We start from the raw sequence: 20338 nt of genomic DNA, 5'->3' as shown, positions 1-20338 counted from the left end.
TAGGACCATACCAATGGAGTTGATGTGATCCTTTTCATCACAGAATGAAAAGGATCATATTCTGTGATTCTTTTCATCACAGAAAGTGATGAAAAGGATATTTCTGACCTAAAAGTGGAAGAAAAACCATTTAAACTCAGTTTAACCCTGAGAAAGAATGTTACAACTACACACAGTTAGTCGGTGAATGCTCACATTCATGAAAAGTTGTGATAAAAATGTAAAAAAAATTATGGGTATTCCTTTGATGTAAAACTATATATTAAACTAGTCTTCACGCACATGATTAATACATGTGTGAAAAATATACTACAAAAATATCTAATTGTGCTCATTTTGACGTTACTGTCGACTTTCATGTACCCAGAATAAAACTGGGTCTGTGTGCACAAAACATCTACACATTTTTTAACACTTGCATAAATGCCACTACTAAAACATGTTTTAACTTTCAGTTATACAACAGCTTTAAGCAATAAAGCAAGCCAACAAGAAAGGTACCTTATTTTTTTCATGGATGAATGCCTCTGTTGGAGGTACCATGGTGTGAAAAACGTCTTGAAACATTATGTCTACCAGAGTCCAAAACAGAACTCTTCACTAAAAGAATAAACTTGGTTTTCATTGTAAGACATCTTTAAATTTAAAGGCGGTTGAGCTGGGTTTATTTCTGCACTTTCAAGTATGGAACTACGTGGATCAAGATGTGGAGGCGAGAGTCCTCTCCCATTCCTCTTCTACCACCTTGTACAGCTCCATCGTAGCTTTGGCATCTTCCACAGAAGAGTGGCCCTTCCTTCCAGTCTGCAGACAAGAGAGACAGCTTTCATTAAAAAAATATTTAACCCTCTAATTTAACCTTCTGACAGCTTTAAACTCAAGGTTCCCAAGATAATAATGAATGTAAGAAGCTTTTTACATCATTAAGATCTTCACACATTATCACTAAATAACCTAAAAATCTGGGAGAGGATCAAGCAGATTATTCTCATGACACATGAGCATCACCTGACATCACCTGACGTGTTTTAGGCAAAAAGCTAAACATGAACAAATAGGGGTTTTGATTAAATAACTGTATACATATGCAAAGGATATATTATTATTAACACTGGAAAAAAAATACATTTCTAACAACAAAAACAACAATACCAAAAATATATTTAGCATTTATTGTAAGATAAATCATAATTTGCATCACAATCATTTACTTTCTCTGAAAAAGATAAATACTAAACTGCCAACCGCAACCATTTTTTAGAGCTGAAATGGGCGGGGAGGTGAAGGGACAAAAGGCAACTGATGTGGGCTTGTGGTTTCTTAAATCAAAGAACCAATTAGTATAAATCAACATAACTACACATACCTGGATGTCACGGTTGAAGATGGCTTTGGTGAGTCTCTTCAGCGAGGCGCACTCGTTCTCCCCGAAACCAGCCTTCCGGTTGAGAAGAGGGATTTTCGACGTGTCCCTCGTCAAGTTAGCAGGATGAGTGTAGCCGAGAGCCTTGAAGTCGTTGTGTATGGCGTGGCCGATAACAATCTTCCCCATGAGCAGCCTTAGGATCTACAGAGTCACAGCACATTTCTATCATTCTGCTTTGGGAAAGTTATGATGCAAGATATATCCATGCAACTTAGTAGAAAAATTTTTATCTAATGATTTGGACTCTCACTAATTGTAAAGAAACAGGTGGGATCTGGTCTAATTCTGAATTAATACCCAGGTAAACATAAATAACTTCCCTATGAAATAATAACAGCTTGCAAGTATAAATACTGAGTGCCAAAATCATGAGAAAACAAGAAAAAACTAACAACTTGGCGTTATTGTGCTACAAATGATTTTTGCATCACCTCCTTCTTGGCCAGTGCAAATGGTGTGGCTTTGAGGAGATCTCTGGGACGAATACCGCTCCATCTTGTGCGGAAGTCTGTTACGTACATGGAGGGCTTGATGAACTTGTCGTAGACCACATCCCCGTCGTACGAGACGATGCTACAGCGAGCCAGCTGACTGATGCTGCCTTTGGGTCCTGCTCCCACCATCTCACAGTCAATGGCGAGGTACTTTGTGGGGTTCCCTATGGAGGTGGAGAGCTTATGAGCACTGGATTTGGAGGCGCAGGACAATGTTGCTGTTGTTTTGGTGTTGACCGGTTGGTTTGGCTTTGTATGGTTATTTTCATTTGTCACAGTGAAAGTAATTGACAGAGGGTTAAAAGAGGAGGTTGAAGGCCCAGAGCTATGGTCAATGTTATGGTCAACGCCACTGGAAGAAGGGTTAGATTGAGGAGAACTTTGGCGTTTTGTTGTCATGGGAGATGGTGCAGCTCTGGTGAAAGGTCCATTCTGTTTTGAAGCTTGGTTGTGTTCATGGTTTCTCCTCTGATGAGAGTTATCTTTAAAACCCCCTTTCCCTTTCAGGTATTTCATTTTTTTTAAAAACTGCTTCTTCTTCCTGTTGCCCTTCTGGTTCTTTGTGGGAATAATTCCCTGTGGGGTATCAACAGAGGGGGAAACATGGATCATAATATCAGACATGTTAAAATCTTAAATTCTCTACTCGTTGTGCAACGAATAGATCCAAAATTTTGCTAATGCTCACGGCCTCAAAAAGTCTCTTTTCTTTGAAGTCCAAATTGCAACAGATGAAAACAGTTTAAAGGCACCACCCTGTAAGACAAAAATACATTATTATCAAACAATGTCTTGGCTTAGTCCTCTGAAAATGCCAAAGAACAGGTTTAATGGGGGATTCCAAGAAGCTGAACACCAACCAGGAAAAGAACAGTAAATTACTCTGACTGACATTTCCGTCTTTAAATGCCAACAAAAAGAATTGACCACGATTTATTTATGAAATGACTACACTTTCTTTAAAGCCTCTTAATGAGAATCACCAACATCTGTAGATGCACACTGTCAGTAAGCTAGTTGAAAAAAAGATTTCCATTTCATTTCCCTTTGTCTTGTTGGGTTACAAAAAAAGCAAACTTATTTGAAATATGTTTTTGATGCAAAACTCAGAGGATAATGCCATAGAAATTAAAGAAGTATAATCTATCCCGCTCAATCAGATAATACTTTTTCAAAACTAGTTTTGAAATTAGCAACCAGTTAATTAACTAGAAAAAGTTTTTATACTATTGTAATTTAAAAATCAGAGCTGTCAGATGGTATACTATTCTGTCCACTAAGCAAAGTTACTAATTGCTTATTCTCTGTATTTTAGAATAAGATGTTTTTTTTCTTGAGAGTAAACATTGAGATATTATTTGAAACTATAAGTAATTGCAACGATCTATATGTGAATTGTTTTTCAGTTTTTACATAAAAACTGGACAACGCAGTCTTTTTAAATGGTTTATGTGTATATACAGTGAAATCTTATTATATTAATTACAGGTCACAACAGAACAGAATAAACAAACCACCAGATCTGTCTCTGACCTCACCAGCAGTTCGCACTGGGCATAATACAAAGTTGTTGAATTCACGTTTACATATATTCTATAGAAGAACACCGAATTTAAATTCCTGTTGCTTTTTAAACTTTTTTACGAGTAAAAACAAAACAAAATGACATTCTTGATACAAGTGAATTTTGACACAAAATAATGCTAAACAAGCCTATAAAAATAATGCAACTCTCCTCTACGGTGTTAAAGCTTCGTTGATAACATTTTATCACGGCTAACGTTAGCTCACAAAGGCTAATAGTAACTATATCTAATGAAAATAAAGATAACCGAACGTAAAAAAACATGTTTCAGTTTGTTTCTATTTTTTTATGATTTAAACAATACATACCCTAAAAGGAGACCAAGAAACATAGCGATAAAAACATGTTAAAACACCAGCAGCCCGCCTTGCGCACACGAGGATTCCTGCTTCGTGACAACAACGACTGATCAACATCCGGGGCGTGCTGCCTTCAAGTTAGTAAAACAATGTCCGCATTCCACTTGTGCTTCAACGTCCCCATTACTGGAAAGATTTAAATATTTGAAACATTAAGGAAATAAGAAGAAGAAAACAATAACTAAGGCGTGTTTTTCGTAATATATATTTTTTTAAACTACAGGTCTCATTGAGGAACTGACTGATTACATGTATGCATTGACTATGTGGAAAAACAACCTTAATAATAAGAACAATAAAAACCGGAATGTTTTCTCAAAGCAGATAAAGATGCATGCTTCTTTCTGTAAAATAACAAAATAATAATAAAAAAACCTGGCTTTTATTTTTTGTTCTGGTTTTGTTGTCTAACACGTTTTCATAGAAAATATAAAATGTACTGTTATCATTAATCAATAATAATAATAATAATAATAATAATAATAATAATAATAATAATAATAATAATAATAATAATAATAATAATAATAAGATTTGTAAGTTGCATAACAAAAAAGCAAGGGGCTAAAAAGCTTGTAAATCAATGAAGCCAGAAATTGCGAGGAGTTCATGAACGCATCGCCAATGTAAGCTGGAAAGTTCAGCAACAGTATCTAGCTAGTTTTTAAAATCAGTCAGTATTTCTTGCATTAAACGATATTTTGTGCCGTTTCTATAGCTTGATTTGAAGACGAATTACTAGCCTTTCTGGTATTTAAAGTAGTTTTAATTTAAACTGCTTTGAGACGCTAACGCATGTTAGCATTAGCTTACGGAGACTCATGTCAGAACCACTGTCAGTGTCAGCAGCACAAGATGCGGAGTTCAGAGCCAGTTTCACTGCACAACAACAAAGAGACCTGGCGAGGAGACTCACCACTTTTCTGTCTCAGTACAGTCATTTGACCGACTCTTTTATTATTGTGTGTATACATGTATTTAAACATAGCAGTCGAACACAATATTGCACATTCATCACTTTTCTTTTATTGAGGAAAGAACCCCAGTTGTTAACTGATTGATTGATTCACAGGAGTTCTTCACTGAAAATCTGTGGCAGACTTTACCCAGCACCTGGCAGGCTGTGCTGCAGGATATTTCATATCCACAAGCTGCAGAACTACTGCTGGATGCTTCTCATGAAGATAGGAGGTACTGATCATCATAATGTTGCATTTTTAGAAAGGCTCAACCTATGGTGTTCAATATAAAATTTGTAGTCTTAGTAATAGTCTTCTGACACGAACTAAAAATATAATAATAATTTTAAAAATTACAGAAACTACAAACTTTTCAGCTGACAAGAATCTCCTGTAGTTTCACTATAAAGGTTATTGATTGTTCTACATAACATAAAGACTTGCCATATTCACTTTCTGACATTTTTAGGCAGTTTTAATTTGAGTTATACATATCATGAAATACACCTTGATATTTTTTCCAAATAGAATAAATATAACAATGTGTAAATATGTATCTGTAAAGTCCACCCCAAACATTGCAAAGATGTCTCTCAAAATAGAAAATAGACTTTTTTTTAGATTACAGCCAATATTCAGTTGTTAGAAAACCCACACATGATGTCAAATACATGTTTCAAAATCGTAATGAGAGTAAAACAGAAAATACAGTCAACACTTCCCAAATCATATTAAATTGTGGGTTAAACTAAATAAAATTTTCATTGCATCTCATTCATTTTATGGGGGAGTGGCATAGAAATATAACAATCCAAATTCTAAGAATATATTCTTTTACCACCAAATACTGTTAAGTTTATTAGTCTGAACCGTTGCCTTTTTGAAAGTTTGATACTCTGTTAACTTTGGTTGGTTTGATAAATCGTGTAGTCTGTGATCCCTCACCATTTGTTATGTGGGTGATCCTCAGTCTTTTAGTCATGAGGCAAGTTTGATTTTAATTGAACTATATTTTCATATTTTTATGTTTAAAACACTTGTTTTTTGAGAAAGTGGTAACTGAAATGCAACATTCATACATAAAGTGTGTGGTAAATAAAAAGTAAAGACTTTGTGATTCCAGATATCCTTCAGTGTGGCCCCTGTCCCTCCTGGCTTTCCGTGCCACTGCTCATGCCCTGGCATTTCCCAGAGAGTGCAGGCCTGACCGAGGCGGGGTGGCTGCGTCGGTGAAGCCTGATGAGTTCCTGCAAAACCAGAGTCAGAGTTCTTTACTGGGCCACATATTCAGGAAGCATGTCAAACCCAAGAAACAGCATGAGATCCGAAAGCTTGGCATGGTACAGGGATTTCTGTTGACTGTAGGTTTACAACATATTGCCGTTTCTATGTTAGATGTTGTTGGGTTTTCCTTCTTTCTCCACAGCTTGTTAAACAACTGTGTGACCAGACAGGCTGCAGGAGAGTGGTGGATGTGGGATCTGGCCAGGTATAAAATTCTGCAGTCCCTAATTTGCACCAATACTGTTGCAATTTAACATGCAGCTAGTGCATTTCTCTCTTTTATGAAACACAAAAGGTTTAGTTGGGATTCAAATGATCGCAAACTGAATGCTGTTTCTTTTCCAACATTTTATAAAGGGTCACCTCACCCGTTTTCTGTCCTTTGGGCTTGGACTGTCTGTGACGGCTATTGAGGCTGATCACACCTTGGCTGCTATGGCTTCCAGGTACGATGGGGAGTTACTTTGGGCCCTGGAGAAAGAAAAACGGAAAAAGGTTTGTATTTTGCCACACATATAGTCATTAAAAAAATTATATTTGTTTTGATAAGGTTTGTTTGTCAGATTAAAAGTACTTTTTGCAAAAATTACCTCTTAGCATCTCATTTTCATTCTACTCACAAAGTTTAATATTTAACATTGATCTTAGCACAGTTATTTAATAGCAACCAAGATTAAGTTCAAGAATTTTATGGTACTACTTAAAATGTCAGTGTCCTAGTGTTATTTTTATCATTTTTACCTATGTATATTTTCATTGTCCCACTTATCTTAACTTGCTGCTGTAACACCTGAATTTTCTTCTCTATTCTTCTATTCAACTGAACTTGCAGTTGCTGCTTTTGGCCACTTGGGGGAGGCAAGCTTTATATTAAAACAGCATCGACTGTTCCAGCCCATAGGTCAGGGGTGTCCAAACTTTTTGTCAGATGGGCCAAAATTGTCAAGTCAAATGAACTTGAGGGCTAAAAAATGTCTTCTTATTTACTCAAAAATAAACTAAGCATGCCATACAATAACAAAATAGTAATGTTTGTTGTTGTAAATGGATGTCTGAACTATAATAGATCCAAAACTTAAAAAAAAAAAAAGTTTACTTTATGAAAGAAATTTTACAAATTTTATAGGTATCAGTTGGAAAACTGGAACAAAAATGAGTCAATTTGGGGGCAATAAACTGAAAAATTTTAGAACATTTTTTCTTTTAAAACTCTTGCTGTTTGATAAATTAATTAAAATCAGATTTGGGTGCAGCAAGGTCAGCTTTTGACTAAGAGTCACTGACTAGATGTCATCCTTCCAAGACAATACAAAAAGTGTTATTATTTGAAGAGAAATAATTTCTGTTGTTGCCCATATTTTCTATTGTAAGAATATTTTATTTTGTCTATTTGCTCTAATTTAAAATAAGAAGTCTTCATCTACATCAAACACCTCAAATTGGTGTCATTCTTGAACTGAAGTCAGGGTCTGCACTTTGGACACCACTACTATAAGGCATTTTCTAATGTAGTTAATGAAATAGGATTGTTTTTATCTACATAGTTGTTTTGTTTTTCATGTGGTTATTGTAAAAGTTAGTCCTGTTTGGAAATATGTCTCTCTATATTTCAACTACAGTTACATGAGAAAGTTTTCTATGATTTTCTAAAGTTTTAACATTATTTAGTCATTGAATGTTGGATGATTTGTTGGTAATTTTTCAGTAAAAATTTACATCTATTTCACCCCTTGTTGGCCATTGTCAGCAGCCAATCGGACTAATAAAAATCTTTGTCTCAGAACTGCTCCTTTCAACTTCCTGAAGCGCACTCCGTTCCCCGGCACATGGCTGGTTGGGTCAACCCCAGGGCATCATGGGAAGGTTTTATCAAGCAGCTGAAAGACGCACATCATGTCACTGAAGTACCCCAAGCTTCATCTGCACCCATAAAAAAGAGACGTTCAGATCTAACTCAGCTATCACATCCTGAAGGTCCTTCACATGATTCAAACAGTGGAGGTGAACAGACTTTTTTTGAGGGAAGCTGCTGCTCAGACATGCAGGCTGCCTCTGAAGCCGGTATAAACCCAGAGGAAAGCCGTCTGCAGGACTATCCAGACTTTGTCTTGACTGGTCTGCACGCATGTGGAGACCTCAGCGCCACTCTCCTCCGCCACTTTGTCTACTGCCCTCAAGTTCGGGGCATCACCTCTGTGGCGTGTTGCTACATGAAGATCACTACTAAAGAAAACCCCACGCCTCCAGGACTGATCTCACCCCCCAGTCCACCCACACCTAGCACCGAGTTGTTTCACTTTGAGTTTGGATACCCAATGAGCTGCTGGGTGAGAGGGTTGTCTGGGCACCAGCTCTCCTATAAAGCACGAGAGGGGGCGTGTCATGCTGTGGAGGACTATGTACGGCGGCTCGGGGAGGAGAGCAAGCAGCTCAGGACACATTGTTACCGGGCGATACTGGAGACATTCATCAGGGACGCGAGACCGGATCTCCGCAGGGCAGGAATCCAGACCATAAAGAAAGCCCACTTGTTACCTTTTACTGAGTGAGTGAACACTGCAGCCTCCAATCACTCGTAAAGGTTTCATTTGGTGTAGATTCATTGTTATACTTTCATGATACAGTAGAATACATTTCCTTAAATGTCTTATTCATCAGTATAAGCACTAATTGTCATTTCACAGCCTGGAGAGCATTATCAGTCTTTAATTTAAATGAAGAAAATTAGTTAATATTTATGCAAGTTATTTATTATACAGTACAGTTTATAAATACAAATAGCACCAAGTCATAGCTATGTTAAACTGACAGCACAATACAAATAGAAATGTTAAAAAATTGTTGGGACTGCAGATGCAACGACAAATCTTCTGGTGATTATAATCAGCCGATATTTCAACTGATCAGCTAGTCTGTTGGTCTGTCATTCAAAACTTTTTTTTTTCTCAGTCAGTAAACACCAAAAGTAACTAATGACATGTCACAATGACTTTAACACCCTCTAGTGTGGATCCTGTAACTGAGTGACGTAGACGTCTTGTTAGCTATTTTTAGTATCAGTGAGGTAAAATGTCTTCCTTATTTCCGCTCCTAGTGGTACATCCAATCAGCTCCGAGGAAAATAAATGGCTCTCCTTTGGCTGCTTTGCGAATGCCGGCCAATAGTGTGTCAAGTAGTAAGGCACCCATGTGTTTCAGCTTTCCAAGCTGAATTTTCTTTCAAGTACGGTATCTTCTATGGAAACATGTGAATTAGCTAATTTTCTGCAAATAATTGGAGTTAAGTTATAGAGAAGAATCTATGAATACTGACCCCATGAATAGATGGGGGTCAACTGGAACATTAAAACTCTTTTTCACACAGAGAGGTGCTTCTGTTCCTAATGAAAGTAATTAATTACTGATCCCTGGCAGGAAGACCAGATAAATATGTAGATTTCTGTTCTCATATCTTTTTATATACTAGTTCTTACAGAGGAATTAAAAGTTTTTGTCCTGATGTGTGTAGACAAATTGACTTGTTGAATTTTTAAAAAGTTTCCTAGTTCATGACCTGTTTATTGACTTCCATTGTTTCTGGTAGATATGCCCGACTGGGCCTGCCTCGGGTCGGCCTGCCTGCTGATTTACCCCTGGACCAGGAGCGGGTGGAGGCTATGTTGAAACAACAGAACAAGGTGGTGGTGTACTTCACTTTGAGCCTGTTGCTGGCTCCTGTGGTGGAGACCTTAGTGCTGCTAGACAGGATGATCTATCTGGAGGAAAACGGTGAGCTGCTAAATAGTCTGGAAGGACTATTTCTCTTACAGTCTTGTGCAACTGAACCCCCCGACTGAATATAACATTTATTATCTCTACAGGTGTGGACAGTCAGCTTATTCCTCTCTTTAATCCAAACTTTTCTCCAAGAAACTTTGTCCTTGTTGCTGTGAAGCCGTCCAGATAGTGTGAACAAACAGAATCCATCTAATTGTGAACCTGTTGTTTGCAGCAATATCAGGTCAGGAAGATAAGGGATTGTTTCAGGAGATGGATTATGTGTCTTGTATTCATAAGGGAATGCAATAAACTTCATATGGCACATATTCATGTGGGCCATATGAAGATTAGAACAACAGGTTGATGTAGATTGTTGTGTAAAACTCTCTAAACATGAGCAGTATGTTATTTAAATGAAGTCTTTCTACCATTTAGTGAAGATGTGTTTGACATGTGGTCTTCCTATGTTTTTCTCAGGGTTTGGTTTCAGTTTACAGAAATAATTGTTGTGACATCACTTGTTTTGTTTTCAGGGGGTTTTTTTTATGAATGCTTTCTTTGTTTCTGCTTTGTGTCTTAACCTGAGAGCAGAAATAAAACGTTGCTTTAAGTGGAACCAGACAAATCTTGTTTTATGTGTCTCATTAATCTTGTTTACAGTGTAGATTTCACAACTTTATGCTGAAAGGTTTGTGTGGAGCAGTTTTCTTAAATGTCAGGCAAATGTGAGGATGCATTTCAAACACTTTAAGCAAATCAATTTGTTAGAGTTATTATGTTTGTTATCATTCTTATATTTATAAGTTTATGTTACTAGTTTATATTTAGAGGTTTAGTGTTCAAACTTGTTGAAACTTGGGAGACAAAATTAAATCTTCCTTAATCAAGCATGTTTGTACAGATGGTGACTTAGATCTTCCTGGGAAAGTCCTGAGCTGTAAAACCTAGTATGTGTTAATTTAGTTTCTGTGTCTCCCCTCTGTCTGTCTGAATTCACATCCTACTGTGAATATAGGATGTGGGTTTCACCCCCTCCATTCCTGTTCACACCTTTCTCTCTTCTGCTAATAAAAGAGACAAACAAACTGAAGGTTTTCAGAACGCTCTATGAACAGCTCGGAGGAGCAATTGATAGAGTCTTCTCCTTTGCAAAGTTTGTCATAAAATTCATATACGTTGTCTGTGGTTCTTTTATGTAGGTTCTAGGAAAATACCTATCATTTTGGTGCCGAAACCCGGGATCTCTCATACCGACCGCTGTCAGGCAGAGGAAGACGCGCTGAATCCATGCATGGCCAGAGTCAATTGGACCTGGAAAGAAAGACCCAGGAAGTAGAATTCTTCGCTGGGCCAGCGACGTAGGTCCGACTTTGTCTGCCAACGGCGGAATGACGAGATCCGACTGGACAACCCGAAAACTACAGAAACGTAGGTGAATTTTAAAATGGCTATTTTAGTGGTTTGAGTTCCCTTGTATGATGTTCGCTCTGCTAAAACTCTGTGGTTTGAGTTCCCTTGTATGATGTTCGCTCTGCTAAAACTCTGTGGTTTGAGAATCCTTGTATGATGTTCGCTCTGCTAAAACTCTGTGGTTTGAGTTCCCTTGTATGATGTTCGCTCTGCTAAAACTCTGTGGTTTGAGAATCCTTGTATGATGTTCGCTCTGCTAAAACTCTGTGGTTTGAGAATCCTTGTATGATGTTCGCTCTGCTAAAACTCTGTGGTTTGAGAATCCTTGTATGATGTTCGCTCTGCTAAAACTCTGTGGTTTGAGAATCCTTGTATGATGTTCGCTCTGCTAAAACTCTGTGGTTTGAGAATCCTTGTATGATGTTCGCTCTGCTAAAACTCTGTGGTTTGAGAATCCTTGTATGATGTTCGCTCTGCTAAAACTCTGTGGTTTGAGTTCCCTTGTATGATGTTCGCTCTGCTAAAACTCTGTGGTTTGAGAATCCTTGTATGATGTTCGCTCTGCTAAAACTCTGTGGTTTGAGTTCCCTTGTATGATGTTCGCTCTGCTAAAACTCTGTGGTTTGAGAATCCTTGTATGATGTTCGCTCTGCTAAAACTCTGTGGTTTGAGAATCCTTGTATGATGTTCGCTCTGCTAAAACTCTAAGGTCTGAGAATCCTTGTATGATTTCGCTCTGCTAAAACTCTGAGGTCTGAGTTCCCTTGTTAAATGTCACTCTGCTAAAACTCTGTTCGAGGAGACCCCATAAGGGCAAGTCCTCAGGCGGATAGGAAGCTTGTCATTGCTGTGTGGTTTTGATTTTTGATGGGTAAAATATCACTGGTGCTGAGTTTTCTGACAAGGCAAAAACAGATAATGTTGCGCTAAATCGTAGAGTCATTACTGTGCTTATATTGCTGGTTTGCTACTGCTGCTTTGTGTGTGTGAGAGTGATTGGAGGTTTAAATACCGCTCTGTATTTTACCTCATATAAAACAGTGGATTTAAGCAGCAAACCTCTTGTGGATGCAATAGGCAAGATTCTCCCACTCGAAAGAGTCGAAGCGGGGAATACCACAACAAGGTATTTTAATTGCTGGCCCACTGAAAAGATCTCCAGTTCATAGGACTCCCTAGGAGTCAACGAACCTGGACCAAATTTAAATAAATTCAAATAAATAATATTTTCAAGCTGAAATTGCAAGTGTTTTAAATATGGGAAATAAACATTCTTGTAATTCCTCACTTATTGAGGGCCCCAATGGGGATGAAAAGTACATGCTGTCCAGGTTTCCTGGAAGCACTGTACACATGAAAAAATGGAGAAAGAAATATAAAATAGATGGAAAGCTAAAAATTGATCAATGGCAAACAATTGTGGGAATTTTGGAGAGTAGTGTAGAAAGAAAAATGGGAATAAAAAAAAAAAAATCTAAAAAGGAGAATGAGCTGAGGTGTGCTAAATTATGGTTAAATGAATCTAAAAACTTAATTATAGAGAAGGAAGAAAATAAAGTAATTCCAAGCACACGGAATGCTGTAGCGGTGAGAGGAGTGCAAGCTCCTGCAGCCACCTCTCCCCTTGCTGCTTCAGCAGCTCCGTCTGCTCCAGTATCAGCCGCTGCTGTTCCAACAACACAAACCCCCAGTCCAAATTGATGAAATGCTAGAGACATGTGCATGCAGTTTGGGACACGTTAGGTAAAACCATAAAAGAAATTGAATTCCTGCAAGAAATCAGTGTATGCAAAATAATTTTTAATGTTACTACAAAATTTGGTTTAAACCTCACAAGTGAGAAATAATTTGTTTTAAGAAATACTGGTGTTTGTTTTGTTTTTCTTTTTGAGCATTCCTACACCTTTAAAGAAAAACCAGTAAAGAGAGGTCTCACTGAAATAAAAACATGGGAACAACTTCTTTGTATGCTAAAAGTGGAATCATGACTTCCTGAAGGAGGAGAAGCTGAAAAATAAAACAAAATAATAAAATTGTCGTCAGAGAACAATGTTTAATGTATTGTGTCGGAATAATATTATAACACCAAATTGGTGAAATGATTCTTAGCTGTCTATCTGGAGGGGTCAGCGGTCAGAGTAAGGTACCGACCTGGACATTAACCAGCCTCGTAACTCTCTTAGGCCTTGAGAGGAGGGCTGCCCGCTGACTTCACAGTCTGCAGCACTGAGATCAACAAATTTAGAGAAATCCATTGTTCTCTGGTGAGACGTGTCTTAGATGAAGTTAACTTAAACTTACATTCTACATTTTACAAGTTAATGGTGAACATGATGAAAGAGACTACAGCTTTTAACATGTTTCATGTTTATATGTGTTTGAATAAGGAAATGGTTTATGACTTCTTAAAAAGTTGGATAATAAGTGGCTAAAAGCTATACGATGAAAAAAAAGAAAGTTATAATTGACTCTTATTTGCTTCTTTCCTTTTCCTCTGTCTGAGCCTCGCTGCGCTGCGTCTGACCTCTGACCTCAGCTCAGATCTGTCCTGCCAATCAGATGAGTCCCTCCTTTATCACCAGCTAGTTGATAAAGAAGCGAAAAAGGACAGGACGATTTCTACCAACTGGACACTGAAGGCAATAAAGTGTCCACTGGTCCTAATTCCTTGACATCTGGGAACTGCCATGCAGCAAAACTACTGTATGGAGTCTTGCTAGATGTTTGGAAAAAGAAAGCAAACTGAACTGTTTGCCGCTTGTTTCATTGGTGGACTAAGGGACGGTCTGGACAACTTATAAATAATCCAACACCAGAGCCAGTTGGACTGACAGGGAGCTGGAGAAGAGACAGAGGGAGGACCAGCTGCAGTGACGCTAGCAGCAGGAGGGGGAAGCGAGAAGCAAGACAGAAAGGAGAAATGCAGATAAGTTATACACACACACTGCTGTGATACACACACTGCTACTGTAATGAGGACTTGTTTGCTTACTTACTAGCAGGAAGGAATTATCTATTTAGAAAAGAACATTTTGAAGGTTTTAAGGTACAATGTTAGATAAAAATCTTTCATTTTGTACCCATTAACTCAGTCCTTAACAGAAGGACCAGTGATCCTCTTAGGGCCCACGAGCCATAGATTGGGAAACTGTGAAGGAAAAAACTGTAATGGTTAAAAGTTAAGAAAGAAATAAAAAACTGAGTGTGATACGGCTAAATTACACCAACTAAAATTATTAGATTCAAAACTAATAATGATTTGCAAATGTTTTATTTTCTTTGAAATAAATATACAAGTTTGGAACTAAATTAAACATATCTCAGTGTTGAACTTAATTGATATTGCAGTGTTGAAATACTATGAAGTATTTCTTTGCATTTAACTGAAACACTTAACTTAGAGTTTAATTATATAAAGTATCTATAAATTGATTGGGATTGTGTTTGTGTGTTTTATATTGGGATGAATGACAATTGTTTTGAGAAGAGAGAAATTTTACTGCTAAATTGAGTAACGGATAAAATTATTGACAATTAATTTTTTATAAAAAACTTACATTGTAAACTTGTCTGAAATGCGAGGTTAAGGGAAAGTCTGAGACTTTAAGCAACCTTGTAAACGGCTACTAAAAACTGATGATTGTGATTAAAAGCAACATTTTCTAGACTTCAGTCTAGAACATTTTAATCCAGATTTGATTGATAGTCAATAAATTCAAAAAGAAATGGAAAATTAGAGGATTTGAGGTTTTGGTTTAATTTCAGGATGGTCATTTTTATTTAGGAAGAGTTATGCTTTGATGAATTTGATAACATCTACAGGGAAACCAGTCACCCATGCATCCTTGCTTAAGAATCTTTTGCAGGCCATACATTTACCAGCTAAACTAGCAGTTTGTAAGTGTGCAGCGCACACCACGGGACAGGATGAGGTTTCAAATGGCAATAGATTAGCTGATAAAGTAGCAAAGGAAGCTGCAACTGGGAAGCATGGGGGAGACAATTTCTCAATACAGACAGAAGGTCCTCAAGTAATAGACAAAGCTGTGTTAAGAGACATGCAAGATAATGCTCCAAACGCAGAAAAGCAAATGTGGATAACTAAAGGGGCGACACTGAATGATGATAACATTTTTTCAGTAAATAGAAGTCGGTCCTTCCAAAATCTCTATTTAGAGCGGCAGCAATTTTGACACATGGACATTGTCATGTGTCAACAGGGGGGATGGTCTCTATGCTACAACAGCATTTTACCACATATGGATTAAATTCTTACTTAAAAAATTTTTTTTGTACTGCATGTCCAGTTTGTGTCAGAAACAATCCTCAAGGAAACATTAGACCAAGAAGAGGAAGTTTCCCAAAACCCTCATCCATTTCAAACAATGCATATGGACTTTATTGAACTCACACAAAGTGGACCACATAAATATTGTTTGGTGATGATTGATGCTTTTTCTAAAAGAGTTGAAGTAGTTCCAGCAAAGCCTGCTTTTGACATAATTTATGGGAGAGCTTACATATTGCCTCTGTTTGCTCCAGACTTACAGAAAGCTGATGAAGAACAAACATTGGTAGATTATATGATCAGGATCCTGAAACAGAAAGAGGTGTTAAATGCAAATTTACTGCCGTCTGACTGTTCTCCTCTACAGGAAATAAATAAAACCACCCCCATCCAGCCAGGAAACTGGGTCTACATAAAGGTCATAAAAGAACCCTTCCAGGTGCTGATGACCACACCAACAGTCGTAAAGACCCAGCTGGATACATCTCAGTCACTGCAAGCTGCAGGGAGTGTTGAACCCCTAAGTAGGCGGAGGGAGGAAGACCGGACTTCAAAGGGGGGCTATTTTTTAGGGTAGCTCGTCTCAAACCCGGTGAAGAAACGCTTAAGATTCCCCCGTCTTTAGTTTGGGGGTTCTGACATCTCTGTGCGCCGAGCAGCAATGGGGACTCCATATGCCAGATGGATCTTCTACTGCGCTGTGACTGCAGCATCAACCTGTGGTGGAAATTAATGAATAGAACCGCGTATGAGGGACATGCTGTGAACTGCTATGTGTGTGCGCAGCTGCCAATCGCCACACACAACTCAGGTCTGCGTGTAGGACACATCACTGATGACAAACAGATGTGTCTCTATGGCCTGAGCACACAACCACGACTCAGCGTCCCCATGCCAAAGGGATGCAAACGGTGGAAAAATGACTATTCTGTTCTACTTCAGATAGGAGATGCCGTGAAGGAACTTTTTGGATCTATGAACTGTTCCTTTAATGCTGACGTATTTCCATTTCCACTAACCGCATGGAAAATACCAGAGACCATTTCTTTAGCAGGAGCTAAACCCGGGTCTCTGAGGAGCTGCGTGTTCAACAACGGACACGTTTCTCTTGGGATGTTACCTGGAAACCTGTGTAACATAGTTTACACATACTGCAAGACGACACCGGATTACATCGACTGCACAGCCTGCAGGGGTCAAAGGATGACTCCACACTGCAAAGTCTGGAAGGACAACCCAGACTGTGACAACATACGTCAGGAGAGGTGTTTCAACATCACAGATCGGACGACAGGAGACAACGCTGTGCAGTACCATAGTGCCAGGAGACTATGGTTCACGGGTGATGGCAGACTGGTACTTCCTGTACCCGATTGTATTCATCAGGAAAGGACGACACATTCTGGCTGCCCGCTCCAAGCGTGAAGTTATGCCAGAGGTCAAACGCTGGGGAGGCCTCACAACAGACACTGGAGTTCCATGGGAATTCAGGATTTGGACCGGTGGAGAAAAGTTTATGCAAGGCATATTTCCATGGGTCGGAGTAGGAGAGGTTCGGGACCACGTTGAAATCAACAGATATGGATTACTGCGACTCATCAACAGCACACACCAGCTGGCAAATGGCACCATGAGAGAGCTGACTGAACTGAGAAACATGGTTTTGCAAAATCGTGTTGTGCTTGACCTGCTCACAGCCTCTCAGGGAGGTGTTTGTAAAATCATTGGCCCAGCGTGCTGTACATTTGTTCCGGATAAAACAGGAACTGGTGGAACTATTTCTGATGCTCTACATGGCCTGGAGGAACTTAAACATTGTGTAGACGGTGCTACGAAAGGATCACATCCTTTTGACTTTCTGTCTTGGTTCACGTCTGGGCCGTGGTGGACTTTACTGTTGAAGATTGTTACACCAATTCTGACTGTGTTGATTCTTTTTTGCCTGTTTACAACTTGCATCATTTCATGCCTTCGTAGCATGATGCTAAAGACATTTAACACAGCCATGATCAACTATCAGATGGTCAGGGTAATCTCTGACACCGATGAAGATTACATGTCTCTTCAGAGAGATGAAGATGAACTAAAAAAAAAAATGTATGACGATGTCCTGTAACTAATAAACAGATGGAATCAAATGTTTTATGACGCCTACACTGAAAATGTGAAAACAAGTGGTGCTTGTGATGAAAGAAAATTGCATTTGGTTTTCTACTGTTTCGTTTATAATTCATTTTTTCTTTTTTATGTGTTCTTTTTCATTTTAAGTTGTTGAGTGACTTTTGTATAAGAATGTTAAACAGGGGGGAAATGTTAGAGTTATTATGTTTGTTATCATTCTTATATTTATAAGTTTATGTTACTAGTTTATATTTAGAGGTTTAGTGTTCAAACTTGTTGAAACTTGGGAGACAAAATTAAATCTTCCTTAATCAAGCATGTTTGTACAGATGGTGACTTAGATCTTCCTGGGAAAGTCCTGAGCTGTAAAACCTAGTATGTGTTAATTTAGTTTCTGTGTCTCCCCTCTGTCTGTCTGAATTCACATCCTACTGTGAATATAGGATGTGGGTTTCACCCCCTCCATTCCTGTTCACACCTTTCTCTCTTCTGCTAATAAAAGAGACAAACAAACTGAAGGTTTTCAGAACGCTCTATGAACAGCTCGGAGGAGCAATTGATAGAGTCTTCTCCTTTGCAAAGTTTGTCATAAAATTCATATACGTTGTCTGTGGTTCTTTTATGTAGGTTCTAGGAAAATACCTATCACAATTCATAAATACAAAAATCAAATTTGCTGAGAAGAAATTTGTGGATTCTTATTGATTTAATCAACGTTCTAAGAGTAATTCATCTATTTCATCTTGTGGGTTTTTGATTTCACTCTTTTAAAGGTGAGTCAGCATGTCATCATAGTAACAAAGAATGAGACTCATTCTCTCAGATGAAGGCACTAATGTTGATTAAGAGCAGCTGCAAGCTTATATATGCTGTGTGAAAGTAAGTATGTTATCAGCCTTTCACATAATTCATTCTAGTAAAATACATAAAGTCTGAGGAAACAGCATCTAACCACTCTTAAAAATCCATCCATCCATCCATGGATGGATGGATTTTAGTTAGAACGATGCATATTAATGAGCACATAAAAACACAGTATTTGTAAGTATACCAAATTGTCTATCCCATATTTTCTATCACGGCAGACTGATAATAAAATACATACAGAAGTGTGACAAAAGTTCCCCTAAAAGACACACAAAAGACGTAAAACAATAAATCACACAGGGAAATACACCTGAGACAGAGCAATAAGTAATTTATTTTGGAGAACTTTTAAGAAGTCACACATTTCTGGCAGCTTTTTCTTGTAAAATAAAAGCATAATATCTAAACACCTTGCATTCTTAACAAAGGGTTGTAACACTGGACTACTGAAAACCACACTATGTCTGAACTGTTTCACATCTTACATGCACATCCGCAATGGAGAGAAAAAAAAAACAACAGCTTTTAGTTCATCTTCGCTGCCTCTTCACTGAGTACAAGCACATGTGCAGAAATTGCTTACTACCCGCAGCAGATTAAAATAATCTTCTTCCAAGGAAGCTTAGACACAAAGTTTCTATTTGATTTCCTGTAACCCATTTAACCATATTTGCTTCCCAATTACATAATAAATTGATTATTTGAAATTTGCAGAATTGTAAAAAGCTGTGGAAAATATCAGGTTTTATTTGCACTGAAGTTAAGAAAAAGGTTCAAATCTTCATACGTGTGTTGTTGTTTTTTTCCATTCACATCTTTCCAGCTATGGCTCATCAAGATAATAGAGGAAATTAAGCACGTGTCCCATAAAAACCATTCTGAATGCGGAGCAGCAGACAATGTATTAAAAAGCACAGAATGACAGACACTTTCATAGCTAGATTTTTCATTTAGAGTTTGCTTGGTTCAGCAGCGTATAAACTCTTTGCAATGAAGGCAAAAATCAATGTCCACTTCTTAGAAGAGGTTTGGGTATGATTGGCAATAAGAAGCCATGTTCTTATTCCATTTAGCAAAAAGAATATTTGTATTAAGTATAAAAAGAAGGTTAATAAAACTATCAATACTTTCTGTTGTACTATTGCATTTTCATGAAGGTTTAATTTGTCTGTAGAAATCTGAAAGCGTTAGTCTGCATCAACTGCCTGTGCTTGAAGGACAGAGTGGCTCTGTTGTTGAATTGTGGGCGGAGGCCAAACAAAACCTTTCAGAAGGCCACATAATGGGCTGTAGACCACATTGTGGACCCCCTTGTTTTAAGTACTTGCTCCTTGGCGACACTAAAGCATTTAGTGGTAAGTGCATGTGCGCATTTTCTCAGAGCTTTGTCGTCAAACATAATTTGCAGTTTTCCGTAATTGTTTGATTCATTCATTCACCAGTAAATATTTTGGGTCTTTTGCAATCTGTAAATCTGCCTTCTTTCATCATGTAACTCCACCACCATCTTCTCACGGGCCATCTTGTTTAAGAAAGAACTGAATTTATGATCGGACAGCAGAGGTTCACATGTTGGATGGTTGAACAATAAAAAAATTATACAATTTGTTTACTTACGTGGAGTGCAAACAGTTGGTAATCTCTCTGTTGCTTTGTTAGTGTTCCACCTTGAAGTTTGATTTATTGTGCCAACTTTCTGCAGCCCATTTTTACCCCACTGCTCAACACTCAACAAAAGGTTTAATCACAACCAACTGTTGCCCACTGACATCTGGATGTTCTGAAC

General features: G+C 38.0%; 2 protein-coding genes across 4 annotated transcripts; one reads left to right on the top strand and one right to left on the bottom strand.

Moving 5' to 3' along the window:
- Positions 1-648: 648 nt before the first annotated feature.
- Positions 649-3943, bottom strand: isg20l2 (interferon stimulated exonuclease gene 20-like 2). Of its 2 annotated transcripts, XM_008430817.2 has the most exons (5): positions 3814-3943; positions 2609-2676; positions 1858-2496; positions 1367-1567; positions 649-804 (listed from the first exon to the last, which is right to left on the bottom strand). In XM_008430817.2, the coding sequence occupies exons 3-5, from the start codon at positions 2434-2436 to the stop codon at positions 700-702; spliced, it is 885 nt and encodes a 294-aa protein (XP_008429039.1). In that variant the 5' UTR covers positions 2437-2496; positions 2609-2676; positions 3814-3943; the 3' UTR covers positions 649-699. The 2 variants fall into 2 exon arrangements, with proteins under 2 accessions (XP_008429039.1, XP_008429038.1); XM_008430816.2 differs by having other exon boundaries at positions 1858-2676.
- A 532-nt stretch (positions 3944-4475) lies between these two features.
- mettl25b (methyltransferase like 25B) lies at positions 4476-18283 on the top strand. Of its 2 annotated transcripts, XR_014083903.1 has the most exons (9): positions 4476-4826; positions 4937-5055; positions 5947-6163; positions 6250-6312; positions 6465-6602; positions 7889-8652; positions 9691-9875; positions 9968-11294; positions 13813-18283. XR_014083903.1 is itself a non-coding variant. In XM_008430815.3 (8 exons), exons 1-8 carry the CDS (start codon positions 4686-4688, stop codon positions 10051-10053), a joined length of 1713 nt encoding a protein of 570 aa, XP_008429037.1. In that variant the 5' UTR covers positions 4476-4685; the 3' UTR covers positions 10054-11295. The 2 variants fall into 2 exon arrangements, 1 of the variants encoding a protein (XP_008429037.1); XM_008430815.3 differs by lacking the exon at positions 13813-18283 and having other exon boundaries at positions 9968-11295.
- The last annotated feature ends 2055 nt before the right edge of the window (positions 18284-20338 follow it).

This window comes from Poecilia reticulata, chromosome 16 (genome assembly GCF_904066995.2).
Source record: "Poecilia reticulata chromosome 16, P_reticulata-male-v2, whole genome shotgun sequence".
In the NCBI taxonomy this organism is placed as follows: domain Eukaryota; kingdom Metazoa; phylum Chordata; class Actinopteri; order Cyprinodontiformes; family Poeciliidae; genus Poecilia; species Poecilia reticulata.
Note: the sequence above shows the minus strand (reverse complement) of the source record. Positions and strands in the feature narration are given on the sequence as shown.

What these genes read in the sequence shown, in the direction of transcription:
- isg20l2 (XM_008430816.2), bottom strand. Translation starts at nt 2,544, where the DNA reads ATGTCTGATATTATGATCCATGTTTCCCCCTCTGTTGATACCCCACAG. An exon ending in TTGCACTGGCCAAGAAGGAG is followed by an intron (nt 1,568 to 1,857) that starts GTGATGCAAAAA and finishes GTGACTCTGTAG; the next exon opens with ATCCTAAGGCTGCTCATGGG. An exon ending in TCTTCAACCGTGACATCCAG is followed by an intron (nt 805 to 1,366) that starts GTATGTGTAGTT and finishes TCTTGTCTGCAG; the next exon opens with ACTGGAAGGAAGGGCCACTC.
- mettl25b (XM_008430815.3), top strand. Translation starts at nt 4,686, where the DNA reads ATGTCAGAACCACTGTCAGTGTCAGCAGCACAAGATGCGGAGTTCAGA. An exon ending in TGACCGACTCTTTTATTATT is followed by an intron (nt 4,827 to 4,936) that starts GTGTGTATACAT and finishes ATTGATTCACAG; the next exon opens with GAGTTCTTCACTGAAAATCT. An exon ending in GATCTATCTGGAGGAAAACG is followed by an intron (nt 9,876 to 9,967) that starts GTGAGCTGCTAA and finishes TTATCTCTACAG; the next exon opens with GTGTGGACAGTCAGCTTATT.